The sequence below is a fragment of the Pipistrellus hanaki genome, assembly GCF_964339955.1.
Source record: "Pipistrellus hanaki genome assembly, chromosome: 19".
NCBI classification, from domain to species: domain Eukaryota; kingdom Metazoa; phylum Chordata; class Mammalia; order Chiroptera; family Vespertilionidae; genus Pipistrellus; species Pipistrellus hanaki.
The window spans coordinates 17,261,837-17,278,900 of NC_140521.1; the positions used below are offsets into that span (position 1 = coordinate 17,261,837).

At 43.6% G+C, this 17,064-nt stretch overlaps 1 protein-coding gene across 4 annotated transcripts in view; it reads left to right on the plus strand.

Moving 5' to 3' along the window:
- The window catches only part of PTPN11 (protein tyrosine phosphatase non-receptor type 11), a 56,463-nt gene extending 41,993 nt beyond the window's left edge, over positions 1-14,470 (plus strand). For all 4 annotated transcript variants that reach the window (XM_084868313.1, XM_084868312.1, XM_084868314.1 and 1 more), the window contains exons 13-16: positions 65-216; positions 2,527-2,639; positions 6,335-6,436; positions 7,436-14,470. In XM_084868313.1, the coding sequence (XP_084724439.1) occupies positions 65-216; positions 2,527-2,639; positions 6,335-6,404 (335 nt within the window). In that variant the 3' untranslated portion in view covers positions 6,405-6,436; positions 7,436-14,470. The remainder of the gene's footprint in view (positions 1-64; positions 217-2,526; positions 2,640-6,334; positions 6,437-7,435) is intronic.
- The last annotated feature ends 2,594 nt before the right edge of the window (positions 14,471-17,064 follow it).

The window sequence follows — 17,064 nt, forward strand, 5'->3', positions numbered from 1 at the left end:
TGCATTAACCTCTTGACTCTGGCTCTGCATTTTCTCCTGATGCTTCGTGGTGTTTGCTTTGTAGGTGTCGACTGTGACATTGATGTTCCCAAAACGATTCAGATGGTGCGATCCCAGAGGTCAGGGATGGTCCAGACAGAAGCACAGTACCGATTCATCTATATGGCCGTCCAGCATTATATCGAAACACTACAACGCAGGATTGAAGAAGAACAGGTACTGAGCCTGGACAGGCTGGCATTTGGACTTTAGTTTTCTGGGCAGCTGGCAAATGCTCTCCTTTTTTAAAAATATATTTTTTACTGATTTCAGAGAGGAAGCCGGGGAGAGAGAGAGAGAAAGAAAGGGAGAGACAGGGAGAGAGAGAGAGAAACATCAATGATGAGAGAGAATTATTGATCAACTGCCTCCTGCACACTCCCTACTGGGGATTGCGCCTGCAACCCAGGCATGTGCCCTTGCTGGACTTGAACCTGGGACCTTTCAGTCTGCAGGCTGATGCTCTATCCACTGAGCCAAACTGGCTAGGGCAAATGCTCTTCTTTTGATCAGACAGGCTCTGATAGGAGACATTTTTATTTTAAAAAAAATATTTTTTTGATTTTTTACAGGGAGGAAGAGGAAGGGAGAGGGATAGAGAGTTAGAAACATTGATGAGAGAGAAACATCGTTCAGTTACCTCCTGCACACTTCCTACTGGGGATGTGCCTGAAACCCAGGTACATACCCTTGACTGGAATCGAACCTGAGATCTTTCAGTCCGCAGGCCGATGCTCTATCCACTGAGCCAAACTGGTTAGGGCAGGAGACTTTTTTTTTTTTTTTTTTTTTTTTTAAGTTTTTATTGATTTTAGGGAGGATAGAAACATCTATCAGCTGCCTCATGTACAGTCCCTACATGAGCATGTGCCCTGACCAGGAATTGAACCGGTGACCTTTTGGTGCATGGGACAATGCTCCACCAACTGAGCCACACCGGCCAGGGTAGAAGACTAACTATTTTTGGGAATGGGAAATGATTCCCCCAACTAGGAAGGGCCTTTCCGAAAACTATTCCCTACTTCATGGCTCTGATTTTTCAGTCTGGAGGAACTCGGGGAGGGGCCGCATGCTACCCTCCTGGCCTGGCAGCTTGGGAAAGTGCCACATAGGAAGGGGACGGTTTTCCCCAGCTCAACGGCATGCTTAGAATTCAAAATCTCGAAGTTTCCAGCCTGTTCCAGTTTAATTCAGACCATTTTTATCCTGATTCCATCTCTTAAATGAATGCTTCACTCCTGAGAGCATAACGTGGTTTGAACCACCAATTTGGTTGAGTTGGAATCGGTGAAATTTCAGTTTTAATAAGCATGCATAATGAAGAAGAATGTGGCATTGGAGCCTTTCCATTTGAAGCTATTCATAACAGACACAAAGCTGAGTTAATTAGGAATGAGCTGAGACGAGGGAAATGAGGAGACTGCTCTTTTGGGGAGCTGTGCTTGTCTCCCTCTCCTCCCCCAACCCCAGCCCGGTTGCTATGCTCAAAATAGGAACTAAGCTCTTTTCAAAATGGGACCTGCCACCTTACTGAACAATTCTAGCCTAGCAGCACAAAGAATGGTCAGCCAGAGATAACTAATTAGTTTGCTCGGTTCTCAGTTCCCACCAAAGCACTCACTAGATTGTTTCATTGTGAAAAACATCTTCAGAGACAGTGTATGTCTAGAAGCATAGGGTCAAATAATTAACAAGCTTCTGGTTCTGAACTTCCATGCTTTCAGCCTGACTGTGTTATTGTAAGTGCTATGAAATATGTAGATTGTTACTATAGGTTATTGTATGTTTTATCTCCCAGTTATACTTAATTTGGGCAGGAAGGGTTAAAGCATAAAGTGGCTCAAAGGAAGGATTCCCAATAAACACAGAGAAAGTGCCTTACTGTGGGTACAAAGTGGAAACTTCAGAAATGTGTTAAAGCACGTAATGTACTCTTGGTGGGAGAAACTGGGAAAAGAGGCTTTGGTTTTTATCATTTTGGAGAATTTAGGGACTTTTCCACCCAGCTTTTTAAAAAATATATATTTTTATTGGTTTCAGAGAGGAAGGGACAGGAAGAGAGAGAGAGAAAAGAAACATCACTGATGAGAGAGAATCATTGATCTGTTGCCTCCTGCACACCCCACACTGGGGATCAAGCCTACAACCAGGAATTGAACCGGGACCTCCTGGTTCATAGGTTGACACTCAATCACTGAGCCACACTGGCCTGGCTCAAGTTTTTATAAGTGGTTCTCCTCACATTCTGCCATTTTGAAGTAGAGTTCTTTGTTAACTTCCATTTACAGTATTAAAATTTTAAACAGCAGGCATGATTCCCTCCACTCAGTGTTCCCTTCTCTCTCTCTCTCTCTCTCTTTCTCTCTCTTTCTCTCTCTCTCTCTCTCTCTCTCTCTCTCTCTCTCTCTCTCTCTCTCTCTCTCTGAAATGCCTTTTTTATTCCCTTAAAAGAGTCACATCCTCATATATGCAATCTTCACCTTTCAGAAAAGCAAGAGGAAAGGTCACGAGTATACAAATATTAAATATTCCCTCACGGACCAGACAAGTGGAGACCAGAGCCCCCTCCCGCCTTGCACTCCAACACCAGCCTGTGCGGAGTAAGTAGTAATGAGGGAAACTCTTTTCACCTGAAATAATTCCATGGACAAGCTTAAAAAACTACAGGTCTTGACTGGGTCTCGGGTCCGGGCTGGGCTCTCGGAGGCTCAGTTCTGCCCTTGGGGACTGGCTTTGGTTTTTGGGGTCTAGGTTGGGTTGTAGGAGCTAGTCTCGGCTCTTCAGCCCTTTGGGGCTAGATTTGCCTCTCAGTTCTTGGCTGGCCTATTCGGGGCTAGGCTATCCCTTTCAAGCTAGAGAAGGCTCTTTGGAGCGAGGCTCCGCCCTCTGGGACTGTTTTTAGCTATTTGTGAGTGGGTTGGGGTCTCAGGGGCCAGGTTTGGGTCTTCAGAACCAGTGTCGGCCCTTTGGGACTAGATTGGGCGGGCTCTTAGGCCGTGGCTGGCCATTCCGGGCTAGGTCCGTTAAAATCAAATGGACCCGGCCATGGGAAGCCCGGTTCCCACAGACTGCCTTAAAGGAGAGGACCCTCAGTGAGCACACGGCCTGGGAGCCCGAGGTGGAAAGGGCTGCTGACTCTCCAGGGAGAGCTGCCTGTGGAAGTCCCTGGGACATGGTGAGGCGGCTCCCCGGGCCCGCTGGAGGAGGGGGTGTTGCTTAGGGGCTAGATGAGGCTCTTTGGGGCTAGGTTCTGCAAAAAAGAAAAAAACAACCCTAAAAACTAAAAAAACAACAACACCTACAAGTCTTTGTAGCACACATCTTTCATTGAATTGTTGGCTGGCCGATTTGTAAGTGTACCAGTGGCTGCCTAAATTTGAATTTACCTGAACTGAAGTCTGATCGCGCACAAGCAGGATTACATGGGGTTGTGAGTATATCAAGTTGTGGATCTTCTGGAGGGACCTCATTTTTCTTTTGATGGCGTGGATTTGTTGCAGAGGTAGACAGCACCCCCTTTGGTGTATAAGACTGTTTACCAAGTAAAAGTAAGTTTATTGATTACTAATGTATCAACACAATCCATATTTAACAGAAATCTGCTTAGTGTTTAAACCAGGGGTCAGCACTCTACAGCCCCCAGGCCAAATCCTGGCTGTGGCCTGTTTGAGTACAGTTCTCGAATGGATTTTAAAGGGTTATTATTTTGCACATGCACATACACCAAGAATAATATATGACAGACTATTTATGGCTTGCAGAGACTACCTTGTTTCCCCGAAAATAAGACATCCTCCGAAAATAAGACCTAGCGAATGGAAAGTTAAGACATCCCCTGAAAATAAGACCTAGTGCAACTTTGGGAGAAAAAAATTAATATAAGACACTGTCTTATTTTCGGGGAAACGGTACATTATTTACCCTGGTTCTTTATAGAAAAACTTTGCCAACTCCTTGTTTCAATTAAAACATGATAGGAAAACAGGTTAAATTGATTATGTGAATGGCAGTTTAAGTTATTATTTCCTATATATTCTAGTCATTGTCTGGTATAACATTTGTTTTTTCCCACTTAAGAGTTTTATTTCTATACACTTCTGATGTGGATTTTTAAACCCCTGCTGACTTTAATCTCTCTATAAACATTTAAAATGGCATAGAAGAGGCTATTTATATTTGCTTTCTATTTAATGTTGAAATGAAATTACACAGCAAAAAAATATGCTCGCCATCATGCTGCCTCTTCGCTCTACCTGCTTTTTTCTTTCCTCCAGACTGACAGGGAAAGTTGGTATTTTAAATCGCCATCTGTAATGATTTGCAGTGGAACCAGCAGGTCTGGACTGAGTCCTTGCCAGGGAGCTTTCCCTCATGTTGGCCCAACAGAATCAGCTCTGATGACTCCCTTGTCACCAGTGCCTGGCTGTGACATAAACAGTTTCTCTCTCTCTCTCTCTCTCTCTCTCTGCTCTCGTCATTCCCTTGTAGCGCACACATCCAGGACATCCCGATCCTCTCCTTGTTTTGTCTCCACACCCCTGGCTGGCACCCACAGTTGCTTGGTTCCTTGCTCTCTGGGACTGCTCTGCTCTCCCCTCCCTGCTCAGCAGACAGAATCAGGGCTCTGATACATTGGCCTCCGTCGCAGGGCCCTAACTACCCTCCTACCTCCCACTGAGCTTCATGTTCAGTGTTCCCCTTTCCACAACCAGATTCTGTAACCAGATTATGGCCTGACTGCTCTTACCATCTTGGAACTTTCCCATCTTGGAACTCTTGCTCATTCAGATCATTCTGGTTGAAATTAGATTCCTTCCTTCCTTCCTTCCTTCCTTCCTTCCTTCCTTCCTTCCTTCCTCCCTCCCTCCCTCCCTCCCTCCCTCCCTCCCTCCCTCCCTCCCTCCCTCCCTCCCTCTCCTCCCTTCCTCCCTTCATTCCATTTCATTTATTTATTTACTAGTGGCTCGGTTGCATGAATTTGTGCACATTGAAAGGAAATTAATTAGAAGAAATATTTTAATATCACTATTACCCTTTCTTTATAATAGAAGTGTCAGTCAAATTCACGATGGACAATGACAGATCAAAACACATGTGTGAGATTGGCGCCAGCGAGAGCTTTATATGTATTGCGCATGTGCAAGTCAACTTAGCCTTTTATAGATATAGAATAAACTTGCTTAATTAGACCTGCTTTCTGATGTAGCTAAACTTTTTCCATCCCAGTGAAGCGCCCCAGCTTCTCTTTCAGGTAATTGTCAGCAACACAGCAGTAAATATCAACACAAAGCAGATTATTATTGTAGATCACACAGGGAGAACAAAGTGTAAAATATTTAACTGCAGCAATGTTTGACTATATTTTGCGCAGTGAGAAAATCTGAAGTCATTTTCAAGGCCCACCATTTCTTCTTTTCAGTCGAGTCAAGTTTCTAAGCTTTCTAAATCTTCATTTTCTGGCTAATGAAAAGAAAATAGGATTCCACCTAGTGTCCTACCTACCTACTCCAGGACTTCTGTGAGGATCAAATGAGATGAAGCATGGGAAAATGCTTCACAGACATTTGGTTAAAGTGTAAAATGTTTCCACCTGCCTATAAAGCAAGTTGTGTTCCTGGGCTGAAGAAAATGCAAGGAGGCTAGTTGCTAGGGAGAGGAAGCTGGGTGTTGCTATGTGACATCATTACCCAGACGGGCACTTACCTTATTAGCCTTTTATATATATATTTGGTAATCCTCACCCAAGGGTATTTTTCCATTGATTTTTTAGGGAGAGTGGAAGAGAGAGAGGCAAAGACAAAGAGAAACATAGATGTGAGAGAAACACATCGATTGGTTGTCTCCTGCACAAGCCCTGACCAGGGCCCTGGCTGGGAAGGAGCCTGCAACTGAGGTACGTGCCCTTGACCGGAATCAAACCCGGGACCCTTTGGTTCACAGGCCAATGCTCTATCCCCTGAGCCAAACTGGCTAGGGCGAGAACCATTCCTTTCAATGTGTACATGCCCTGCCCTCCTTCAAGGTCTAACTCAGAGTCCTCATTACACAGGCCTCCTTTGCTCTGCCCGCCTGGAAACAGTTCACTTTCCTCCAGGCCCCTGAGAGCAGAGGCTTTAACTTCACAGTTGCTTTGCTGTATGTTTATGTCTTTTATCCTGTTTAGAATGCCAGTTCCAGGGGCTGGAACTATATCTGCATTGTAGCTGGTCCCCAAAGAATACACTGTGCCTTACCAATGTCATGTAAGCCTAAGCCACATGGTCTGCATTTCTGTTAACATCTCTTTTCTTTTGAGGATGAGAGAAGATAATGCTAGAGTTTATGAGAATGTGGGTCTGATGCAGCAGCAGAAGAGCTTCAGATGAGAAAACCTGCCGAAACTTCAGCACAGAAATAGGTATGAAACGGCAGTGCTGTTGGTTCATTATTTTTGCCTTTCTAGACTTTTTTTTTTTTTTTTTTTTTTTTAATTTCAGAGAGGAAGGGAGAGGAAGAGAGAGAGGGGGGTTGAGTCCGCAACCCAGGCATGTGCTTTGACCAGGAATTGGAACTGTGACCTTCTAGTTCAACCATTTAGCTACCCCGGCTGGTCATCCTTGAATTTCTTTTTTCCAAGCTGGACTTATTTTAGAGTTCATTAAGCATTAAAAGCAAATGCAGAATTAATACTGAGAAGGGCAAGGTTGGCATTTATTGTAGACAAATGGTTGCTATTGGTGACAGGCAGTGGTTGATATTGGTTAGTCCAAGCTGCGAGAGAGATGATCTGTAGGACCTAGGAAGTGTGGAGTCACAGCACGGGATGGTTGGAGTCAAGATGTCTCAGGTCTCATCCCAGGAGGCCTCTGACTGGCTGTGTGACACCCAGGGCCTCCTCCTGGCTCCACTGCACGTCCCTTCAGCTCTGTTGCTGGAAATTTATCTCCCTTGTCCATCTCCCCCATCAATCACCTTTTCAGACAGTGACCCATGTGTGCTGTATGGTGTTTATTTATTTATTTTTTAAATATATTTTAATGATTTTTTACAGAGAGGAAGGGAGAGAGATAGAGAGTCAGAAACATCGATGAGAGAGAATCATTGATCAGCTGTCTCTTGCACACCCTCTACTGGGGATGTGCCCACAACCAAGGTACATGCCCTTGACCGGAATCGAACCCGGGACCTTCCAGTCCGCAGGCCGATGCTCTGGTCAAAGACATGTACCTTGGTTAACCACTGAACCAAACTGGTTTTGGCTGTGCGCTGTATGTTTAAACGATAAGTTAGAAACTCATAGTTTTAGTATTTCACATTGAAATTCTCATTTCAATGAGCAGTATATTTAAAAGCTTTAAATCTTCTTTTAAGTGGTTTAATGCTGGCTCCTTCAAAATTCTCATTTATTTCTTCTCAGAGGTGGGCTTCACCCTCTCCATGAAAAGATCAAGAACAGGTGCAAGAAAGTTTATGTGAAGAAGGAACATGAACCTCGAAGGCTTGCGTTGTGGTCTACTCCCTTTTGATGAGCAGAATCTGAAACCTTTTAAAGACCACTCCGTTCTAACTCAACACCACCCGATTTCCAATGGCTCATTTCCTCAGATAAGCAATCATCTCTACAGTGTAGACAGTGTTATATTTTATAGAGTTTTATTTTAAATTGAGGAAGCAGTAAAATTGTGCTCTGTACTTTGCCAATGGTGGTGTTTTGAATCCTAGTTATTGCCATTTTTCTTTCTTTTTATAACCCTAACAAATTTAATTTTCCCCCCTCTTTGTGGGGGATGATGGGGCACTTGTTAGAGGAAAAAGTGGGGAAAATTAAATGACAACATCCTGTAGAAATGCGAACAGTTTTATTTATCATCATTTGTTCAGTAGTAGGTAATTTATTTTGATGGCCTCTTTTTTGGGGGGGCTAAATGAAAATTAGGCCAGTGCCCCAGACTTTCAGAACTTGACTCTCTTCCTTTGTATTGCCATTAAAAAATCATGGGGAAAAATCCTGGGAATTTAGGATTAAGGTGTGCTTTTTCTTAGCAGATAACCAATTGACCATTCAGCCTACTGTGGTGGGGAAATGTTTGCCATATATATTTTTGTTGTTAATTTTTTTTTTTCTTTTTCATTTGAATATTGTCTTGTATTTTGAAAAAGATGCATCTGTGGATAACCAGTGTTTTGGTTTTTAATTGTTGCCGACAAACCACCCAAAACATAGTGGCTTAAAATGTTGCTGACTATTCTTCAGTCTGATGGGGCTCAGCATCTTGCTGGTGTTGCTTACTGGTGTCGCTTGCTGATGTCTCTCTTGCTGGTCGGCAGGTTGGCTGAGACACTGGGTGGCTGGGCCCCTCTCTGTACACACGGTCCTTGGGTCTCATTCTCCACGTGTCTCCGTGTGGCCTCGGCAGCTCCCAAGAGCGTAAGGCAGTAGTGGCCAGGCCTTCTTACGACTTAACCGCAGAACTGTCCAGCATCCTTCTACTGCCCTCTGTTGATGAGAGCAAGTCCCAGGCCCAGGATTCAGGAAGAGGGGACTCCACCAGGGCATGAAGTGGAGGTGCAGTTGATTGGGGGGTCCCCAGTGTAACTGTCAGAACCAGTACCGAGGAACGAGACAATTGTTAGTAGAAGTAGAAGCTGCTAGTGAGTGACCTTGGGAAGCTGAAGTGGCGTGTGTAAGTTGGAAGAGAGGGCCTTCAGACAGAAAGAGAGAGCCTTCCAGAAGCTTTCTGCACCAGTTCTGCGAGTCCCGAGCGTCTTTTCTGAATTATCACTTCCGGTCTTATAAGCACGGATGTGTCCCGGGGGCAGAGCATTTGAAAGCACCACCGCATCACCGTGGTCTCCGCAGAGGGAGGTGAGTGGGGGCTCTCTTCCTGCTACTGGTATCAGTCTGGCCTCCACGCATGCGTGCAGTAAGGCTGCTGGGAGCAGGAGTATGGTAACGAGGCTGCGCGGCAGGTTGAATCAGCAGTAGGATTTGCTAACGTGCTACCTGAAGTGCCTTCTCTCAAAAACATCCCTCTTTGTCGCATGTGTTGAATCATTGTTCGGTGACTGTGTCTCAATGAAAGTCTCACTGGTTGACTCTGTGAAGAAAATAAAATGCTACTGCAGCATTGCCATTTAGGCACAGTCTCCTTTCTGGAATCATCCTAGCTTTTGCTCCTGAGAGGAAGGACTCGACCGAACCCTGGTTGTAGTCATTTGGGCCGAGTGATGGCTGCCATTTTCACAGGCAAAATGTGTAGCATTCCCCCATGTCACCCCTTTCCTGGATCCATCAAACCTAGAATTGCTTCGGAACACAAGTGTGGCCTGAACGTGATCACCTTCTGAGGAATGTACATGACTACTGTCTCCTTGTCAAGCCTATAGAGAGATTCAAGTCCAGCATTTGCAACAAGGACCCTGAATCCTGTTCTTTTTTTTTTTTTTTTAAACACATTGTCACATTGAATGGTTCTCCTTTTTTGCCTCAATTTTGTGGAAATGTTTTGACTCTGTTTATTGCCATTTTAATTCTATACATCTAGGTTTCTCTCTCTGTTTCTTCTTCTCATTACAGCAGTCCCTTTAGCATTTCCTATAATGCTGGGTTGGTGGTAATGTACTCCTTTAGCCTTTTTTTTGTCCAATAAGCTCTTTATTTGACTGTCGTGTTTTTTTTTTTTAATTTAAATTCTTTATTGTTCAAAGTATTACATATGTCTCCTTTTCCCCCCATTGACATCTCCCTGGCTGTTCCCACTCCCCAGCACATGCCCTCACCCCCCTACTGTATGTGTCCATTGGTTATGCTTATACGCATGCATACACACCCACCACACACACACACACCCTCCCCTGCTTTCCCTTTTAGGTTGGACGGTCTACTGTTCAATGCTTCTGTGTCTCTGGATCTATTTTTGTTCATCAGTTTATGTTGTTCGTTATATTCCACAAATGACTGAGATCATGTGATATTTATCTTTTTCCAGCTGGCTTATTTTGCTTAACCATAATGCTTTCCAGGTCCATCCATGCTGTAGCAAATGGTAAGAGTTCTTTCTATTTTGTAGCAGTGTAATATTCCATTGTGTGGATGTACCACAGGTTTTTAATCCACTCATCTGCTGATGGGCACTTAGGCGGTTTCCAAATCTTAGCTATTGTAAATTGTGCTGCTATCAACATAGGGGTATATATATCCTTTCTGATTGGTGTTTTGGATTTCTTCTCTAGAAATGGGATTAGAGGGTCAAATGGGAGCTCCATTTTTAGTTTTTTGAGGGAACTCCATACTGTTCTCCACAGTGGCTGCACCAGTATGCATTCCTACCAGCAGTGCATGAGGGTTCCTTTTTCTCCACATCCTTACCAGCACTTGTTGTTTGTTGATTTGTTGATGGTAGCCATTCTGACACCTCAGTGTCATTTCGATTTGCATCTCTTAGATATTAGTGACTTTCAGTTTTCATAGTCTCTTACCTTCTGTATGTCCACTTTCAAAAAGTGTCTATTTAGGTCCTGTGCCCGTTTTTAAAAATATATATTTTATTGTTTTTTTACAGAGAGAAAGGTAGAGGGATAGAGAGTTAGAAACATCGATCAGCTGCCTCCTCCACACCTCCTGCCGGGGATGTGCCTGCAACTAAGGTACATGCCCTTGACCGGAATCAAACCTGGGACCTTTCAGTCTGCAGGGCGACGCTTTATCCACTGAGCCAAACCGGTTTTGGCCCTATTTTTTGATTGGATTGTTTATCTTTCTTTTGTTAAGTTGTATGAGTTCCCAGTAAATATTGAAAATTAAACCCTTATCGGATATAACATTGGCAAATATGTTCTCATGCAGTGGGCTTTCTTGTTGTTTTGTTGTGACCATCTATTTTGAATGACAGCCTTGCTGGATGTAGTAATCTTGTTTTCAGATCCTTGCTTTCCTTTACCTTGAGAACTTCATGCCATTTCCTTCTGGCCTATAAAGTTTTTGATGAGAAATCAGGTGTCAGTCTTATGAGAACTCCTTTGTAAATAATAGTTTGCTTTTCTCTTGCTGGTTTTAAGATTCTCTCTTTGTCCTTAATTTTTGGCATATTAATTATGATGTGTCTGGGTGTAGACCTATTTGGGTTTTTGTTTGGATTTCTTTGTGCCTCCTGTAGTAGTGTGACTTTTTCCTTTACCAGGTTAGGGAAGTTTTCTTCCATTATTTCTTCAAATACATTCTTTATCCCTTTCTGCTGCTTCTGGCATACCTGCTATTCAAATATTGTTTTGCTTCATGTTGTCCCACAGCTCTCTTAAGCTGTCCTCCTGTTTTTTAATTGTTTTTTCTTTTTGGTTCTCTGATTGATTTTTTTTTTCAACCCTGTTTTTTAATTCATTGGTTCAGTCCTCAGCTTCCCCTAATCTGCTGTGTATTCCTCCCAATATGTTTTTTATTTGTGCTATATCATTCTTATTTTCAACTATTCTTTTTCCATAGTTACTTTATCTTTTCTCATGCTATTGAGCATTTTTACCATCATTCTGATGTCTGTTTCAGATAAGTTTTTTATTTTTTTATTTTTTTTTATCTCTGTTTCATTTATATCTTCTAGAGAATTCTCTTGTTCTTTCATTTGTAGGTTGTTTCTTTGTTTCCTCATTTTGGCTGCCTGTTTGGGTTTGTGACTATGTGTTAGGTAGAACTGCTATGCCTCTCAATCTCTAGTGGAGGACAGTGTCAAATGCTGTTTCTGACTAATTAGATCAGGCAAAGACCCAAAGCTTCTAGAGACTGCCTCTGGCTACAGACTGATAGGATTCCTCTTGATCTGCCCTCAGGCAGTCATATATGGCAAGAATTTTTTTTTTTTTTTTTTTTTTTTTTTCCCCAACAGGGTGGGGTAATTGTTTCTGCCTGGAGGCTAATTGTTATTCTCAGTTTTGTAAGGGACAAGGTGTTTTCCAATAGGATGGGTCACCTGTCTTCCCCCCAGGCAATGTGGCCTGTATAGCGATTGTCTGCATGAGAAAGATGACTTCTGTAGCATGAGGGAATGGCTCAGCACTGGAAACTACGGTGTCTGCCTTCTGAGCTCTAACCCCCAAGCCCTGGATCCTGGGTTCTGCTCACCCAGCTCCAGTCCACTCTGCCCAAGCCCTGGATCCTGGGTTCTGCTCACCCAGCTCCAGTCCACTCTGCTATTCCTCTGTCAGAGCACAAGATGGGTGGCTCCACAGGGAATGTTGTGTGTTGGCCCTTCAAGAGGGTGTCTGAATTTCCAGTCATCTCTCCCTGGTAGACAGCCAGATATTACGTGAGTACCCTTCTCAGTTCTGGTGCTCTCTGCTGGGGGGCCTAGCTTGGGAATTAGACCCCAGAGTTCTCAGTGGCAACCCCCCACAACTGAGAGCAGCTGTCTGTGGAGGCCCAGCCAGCCCTTTCGCGCCTCTGCCCCTCATACCAGCCTCATACCAGACTCCACTTTTGGTCCTCGGTTATCAGGGTTCTCTCCAGCAAGTCTTCCATTGATTATTCAGTAACTTTTTCTGTATTTTAGTTGTAATTCCGGTTTGGACTTGGGAGCATATCCATGCAGCATCCACTCACTTCTCCGCTATTTTTAATCTCCATGTTTTTGACTCTGGACTTTGGGGGCAAAGCCTATCACCAGCATACAAGGGTCTGATTGTATAAACATATCCGCTGCATTAATCTCTGCCTGTAGCTTCCCATCAGTGGTTTTTGCCCTTGGAACAGAAACACCAGATCTTGTCTCACTCTCTTCTGATACACAGGACATTGATTTCATTTAGATTTCTCTCCACGATGTCAGTAAACCATCATGTTAGGTCAACTGCTGCCAGACAAGATGATGACAGTCCAGAGGTGCTAAGATTGGTTGTGTTTGATAAAAGGAGATTGATTGCAGGTTCTCAGATGAGATTTCTCTCTGTGGGATGGAATCGGGCAGGTGAAGATGTGGGGAGTTTTGAGTGCAGATTAAAAAAAAATAAATAGTGGAAATGAAAGTTCCAAAGAGGTGGTTTCTAGGACGTCAGAGGGCCCAGGGCCAGAGCAGTCAGTAGTATTTGAATCAGGTTACCTGGAAGACAGGCGTGAGAGAGACACGGATGCGGTTGGCTGCGGGTGGCTGGTAGACATAAAATTTGCACAATATCCCATAGCCAGTGGACTATTTTAAAATTATAAGCATAGGATTTTATATTTGGGGGTGAAGAAATTATCTGGCACGTGGTACTTGGGTTTTTTTTTAAAATGCCAAATTTCATTCTTAATAACTTTTTATAAAAAACAAAAACATAAAGACACCTCATATCTACTGTGTGGCCCTCCTGAAAATAGTGGTAATCTATTCTCTGGAAGTCAGCGGCTTTTCAAATGTGAGAAAATAGATGTACAGCTTTCTTGGCGTTTTGCGTTCTTTAAGGAGCCCAGTTGCTCTGGAAAAGCCAAGAGAATCATCCAGATCATTTTTAGGGGTTATTATACTGGGTATTGTAAGAATAAGATAAGGTCTTTCGTTATTTCTAGTTTAGGGGAATGTGGAACGGTATTCAGTTGTGAAGTGCTTTGTTGTAGCTAATTACTCCATAAGGGGAACATAGACTGTAGACATAAATACAAGCCCAGCGCAACTTCCTGTATGCTGTTGGGAGGATAAAATGTTATAGACAAGCACACGGCCTCCCTGATTTCACAATGCCTGCATTAGCCCTTAATTTTGTCGAAGTCTGTTTACCCCTTCCTCTTGAAAAATAAGTTCCAAAATATAGTTTACCGAATCTTCCATCATTGAAACGTTTGCTCTGTCTTCACTACGGGCAGTTCACACAAGGCAAAGCTATTAAACAGTTGGTTTTAGTGTGTTGCATAACTTTGCTGTATATCAAACTAATTTTTACAATTTTTCACCCTAAACCTCTAATAATTTGCCTCTCTTATTTATAACCTAATTGTGATTCTTTTATTAATAAAAGCTAATGGAAAAGGATCCTTTATTAAGCTGATGACTAGACCTACATTTAATTTTCCTGCAGTATATGAAGTATTGTACCAGAGTATTAAAAGATATGTAATATTTTATTGATAAATCTATCCTTTAAAAGGAATACGTTTTAGGATGTCATCATTCTGATGTGAATCATGTAAATGTTGACAATATGCACTGTTTATTATACATTTAGTGTTTCCAGAGATTCACTTAATTGCCTTTTTGCCCCACGTGTTATGTAGTCTATTTGCAAGTGTTTTTAAAAAGTGACATTAAAAGAATAGTTTATGTAGAGAAACATTAGTGGGTATTAATTGTCCCCCCCCTCCCCTCAACCTGTATTTATGGGTGTTAGTTCAACTGCTTTGCTAGCTGCAAAGCTGTATTACCAGAGTTCAAGTGTATTTGTAAACTGTATGGGAACTAAAAATTAGGAATAAAACCATTTTCTTATATGATGGTACTTGTCATTTACTTCCTCAGACATGTCCAAGAGGCACCGGGGTTACAGGTCACGTGGCCCCTTATACCAGCAAAACGCTGACAGTCAGCAGCTTTTACCTAGAAGATGAGTTGGAATGTAGCCTGAATGTCAGGTCCTCGAGATTTTATTAAGTGCCTACTCTGTATATAGTTTTGGGAGACAGAAGGGGAACTGTTTTTGTTTGTTTGTTTGTTTGTTTTTTCGTTTTTTCTTTAAAGTATTTTTATTGATTTCAGAGAGGAAGGAAGAGGGAGAGAGATAGAAACATCCATGATGAGAATCATGAATAGGCTCCTTCCTGCATGCCCCCTACTGGGGATTGAACCCAGGCATGTGCCCTTATGGGGCATCGAACCCTGACCTCCTGGTTCTTAGGTCAGTGCTCAACCACTGAGCCATGCTGGCCGGGGAAGGAGGAGTTCTTTTCGGAATCAATAAAAATATATTAATAAAATAGGATTCTTTAAAAAATAAACACAACAAAACTGTGTGTGTGTTTTGACTACGTAGCACATTTGCTTTGAACAAAATGTTAACAGGTTCAAAACAGCATACAGAAATTTCTCCTCCGTGCAGTGGACCACCAGCGACTTTGAACTCTGAACTGTTCTGTGTCCCTGTAAAAGGGCCGGCTCCAAGGGCTTTGCATTTGTCACTCAAGAGGTAATGCTGAACTGTCCCGAGTGAGGCTGCGCCCAGTTACACCTCTGCCAGCCCGTCGCCCACGCCCCCATCACATTGTCATGTTGCCGCACTTGCACCTTTTCCTCTGCTAGGTGAACAATGATAGTCCAATGTCATTAAACGAGTATTTTTCTTAAAAGCGAGGCTGAGCATCCTTTCATTTGCTTTGTACACGCCTTTCTGGGAACTCTGTCCCTTGACACATTTTTTTTTCTATTACATTCTGGATCTGTCTTGTGTGGAGTTTAGGAAAGAAGCTGTTTCCTTCTCTACGGCTGATGGACATGACTAGAACGACTGAGTCACCAGCACTCGTTTCTATAAAACGCTCCTCGGGGGGTGCCTGTGGGGGCACCACGGAGGGAGTTGTGGCGGAGGCCCTCCTGGGATTGTAACTCTCAGCGGGGATGAGGACAGGCTGGGAAAGGGGCTGCAGCCACCACGTGAGACCAGTCGCAGTTATACCGGCTGTGTGAGCTGAGAATGACTTCAGATGTTTTTTCAGATCCAAAATGCCAGACAGTATGCATGCACGCGTCTGCTCAACCGCTTTTTATGAGCGCAGTGACTCAGGCATTGGGCAGGGTATTGTAGGGAATACAAGATAAATCTCTCTTAATCCTTAACTTAAAGGACGTTATGGCCCATTTAGGGAAAGGAGGCACCCAGGCTGAATACAAGATTGGATAAAACTGCTATGCAGTGAGGCCTGGATCAAGACTAAGAGTATGAGGAAATGACAACACAACATACTAAATGACAGTTACATGCCAAACATCATTGGAGGGTTTATTCAGATCATTTCTAAACCTGCAAAGTGGTATTGTGTTGTTTGTTTGTTTGTTTTTTATATGTATATTTTTATTGATTTCAGAGAGAGCAAGGGAGAGGAAGAGAGAGAGAAACATCAATTTGTTGCCTCCTGCACACCCCCCACTTGGGATCAAGCCGGAAACCTTGACCAGGAAATGAATCTGCAACCTCCTGGTGTATGGGTTGATGCTCAACCACTGAGCCACACCGGCCGGGCTCCCTTGTGTGGTTTGCTCATTGCCAGGGACCTGCATCAGCAGCAAATACATTTAACAAATTAATATACAAACTTGCTGTTTTATAGTTCTGGAGGTCAGAAATCTGAGCTGAGTTTTACTGAGCTAAAGCCAAGGAGCTTGCAGGGGTTCATTCCTTCTGGAGGCTGGGGGCAGAATGGATTCCCGTGCCTTTTCTGGTTCTAGAAGCGTCTCACGTTCTTTGCCTCCTGGCCTCTTCCTTTCTCCATCGTCAAAGCCAAGAAAGGCTGGTCAGGTCTGACACAATCCTCTGACACCGAACTCTGACATCCCCACCTCCCACTTTCAAGAATAAGGACCCTGATGATTTTATTGGGTCCACCCAGTTAATCCAGAATCCTCTCCATCTCAAGATCTTTTTCTTTTTTTTTTAATTGTTCAAAGTGTTTCATATGTTTCTCTCCCCCGCCCCATCAATCCCCTCAAGATCCTTAATCACATCTGCAAAGGCCTCTTCCACATAAAGCACCATATTAACAGGTTGCAGGGATTAGTAGACATCTGGGGGTGTGGAACTCTCCCCAGCACCCTTGGGCCTCAAAGACACAGGATGGAGGACAGCATTGCCGGGAGGAGAAGTCCCCAGCTGAGAGGTGCTGCAATAAAAGGGCTCTGCCCGGAAGGAAGAAATATCCTGACACTCCCGCCCTCTGATATCTGGCTGCCTCCCATTGGCCCAGCCCCTGACCCAACCTCCCATTGGCCCAACCCATCTGCAAGACACAGGGCCAAGGTATCCAGATGCTGCAGTCCATAGCGCAGGGAATGGGTCTGGGGTGGGGACAAGGGGCAAATAAAGAATAACAAGCCCTTG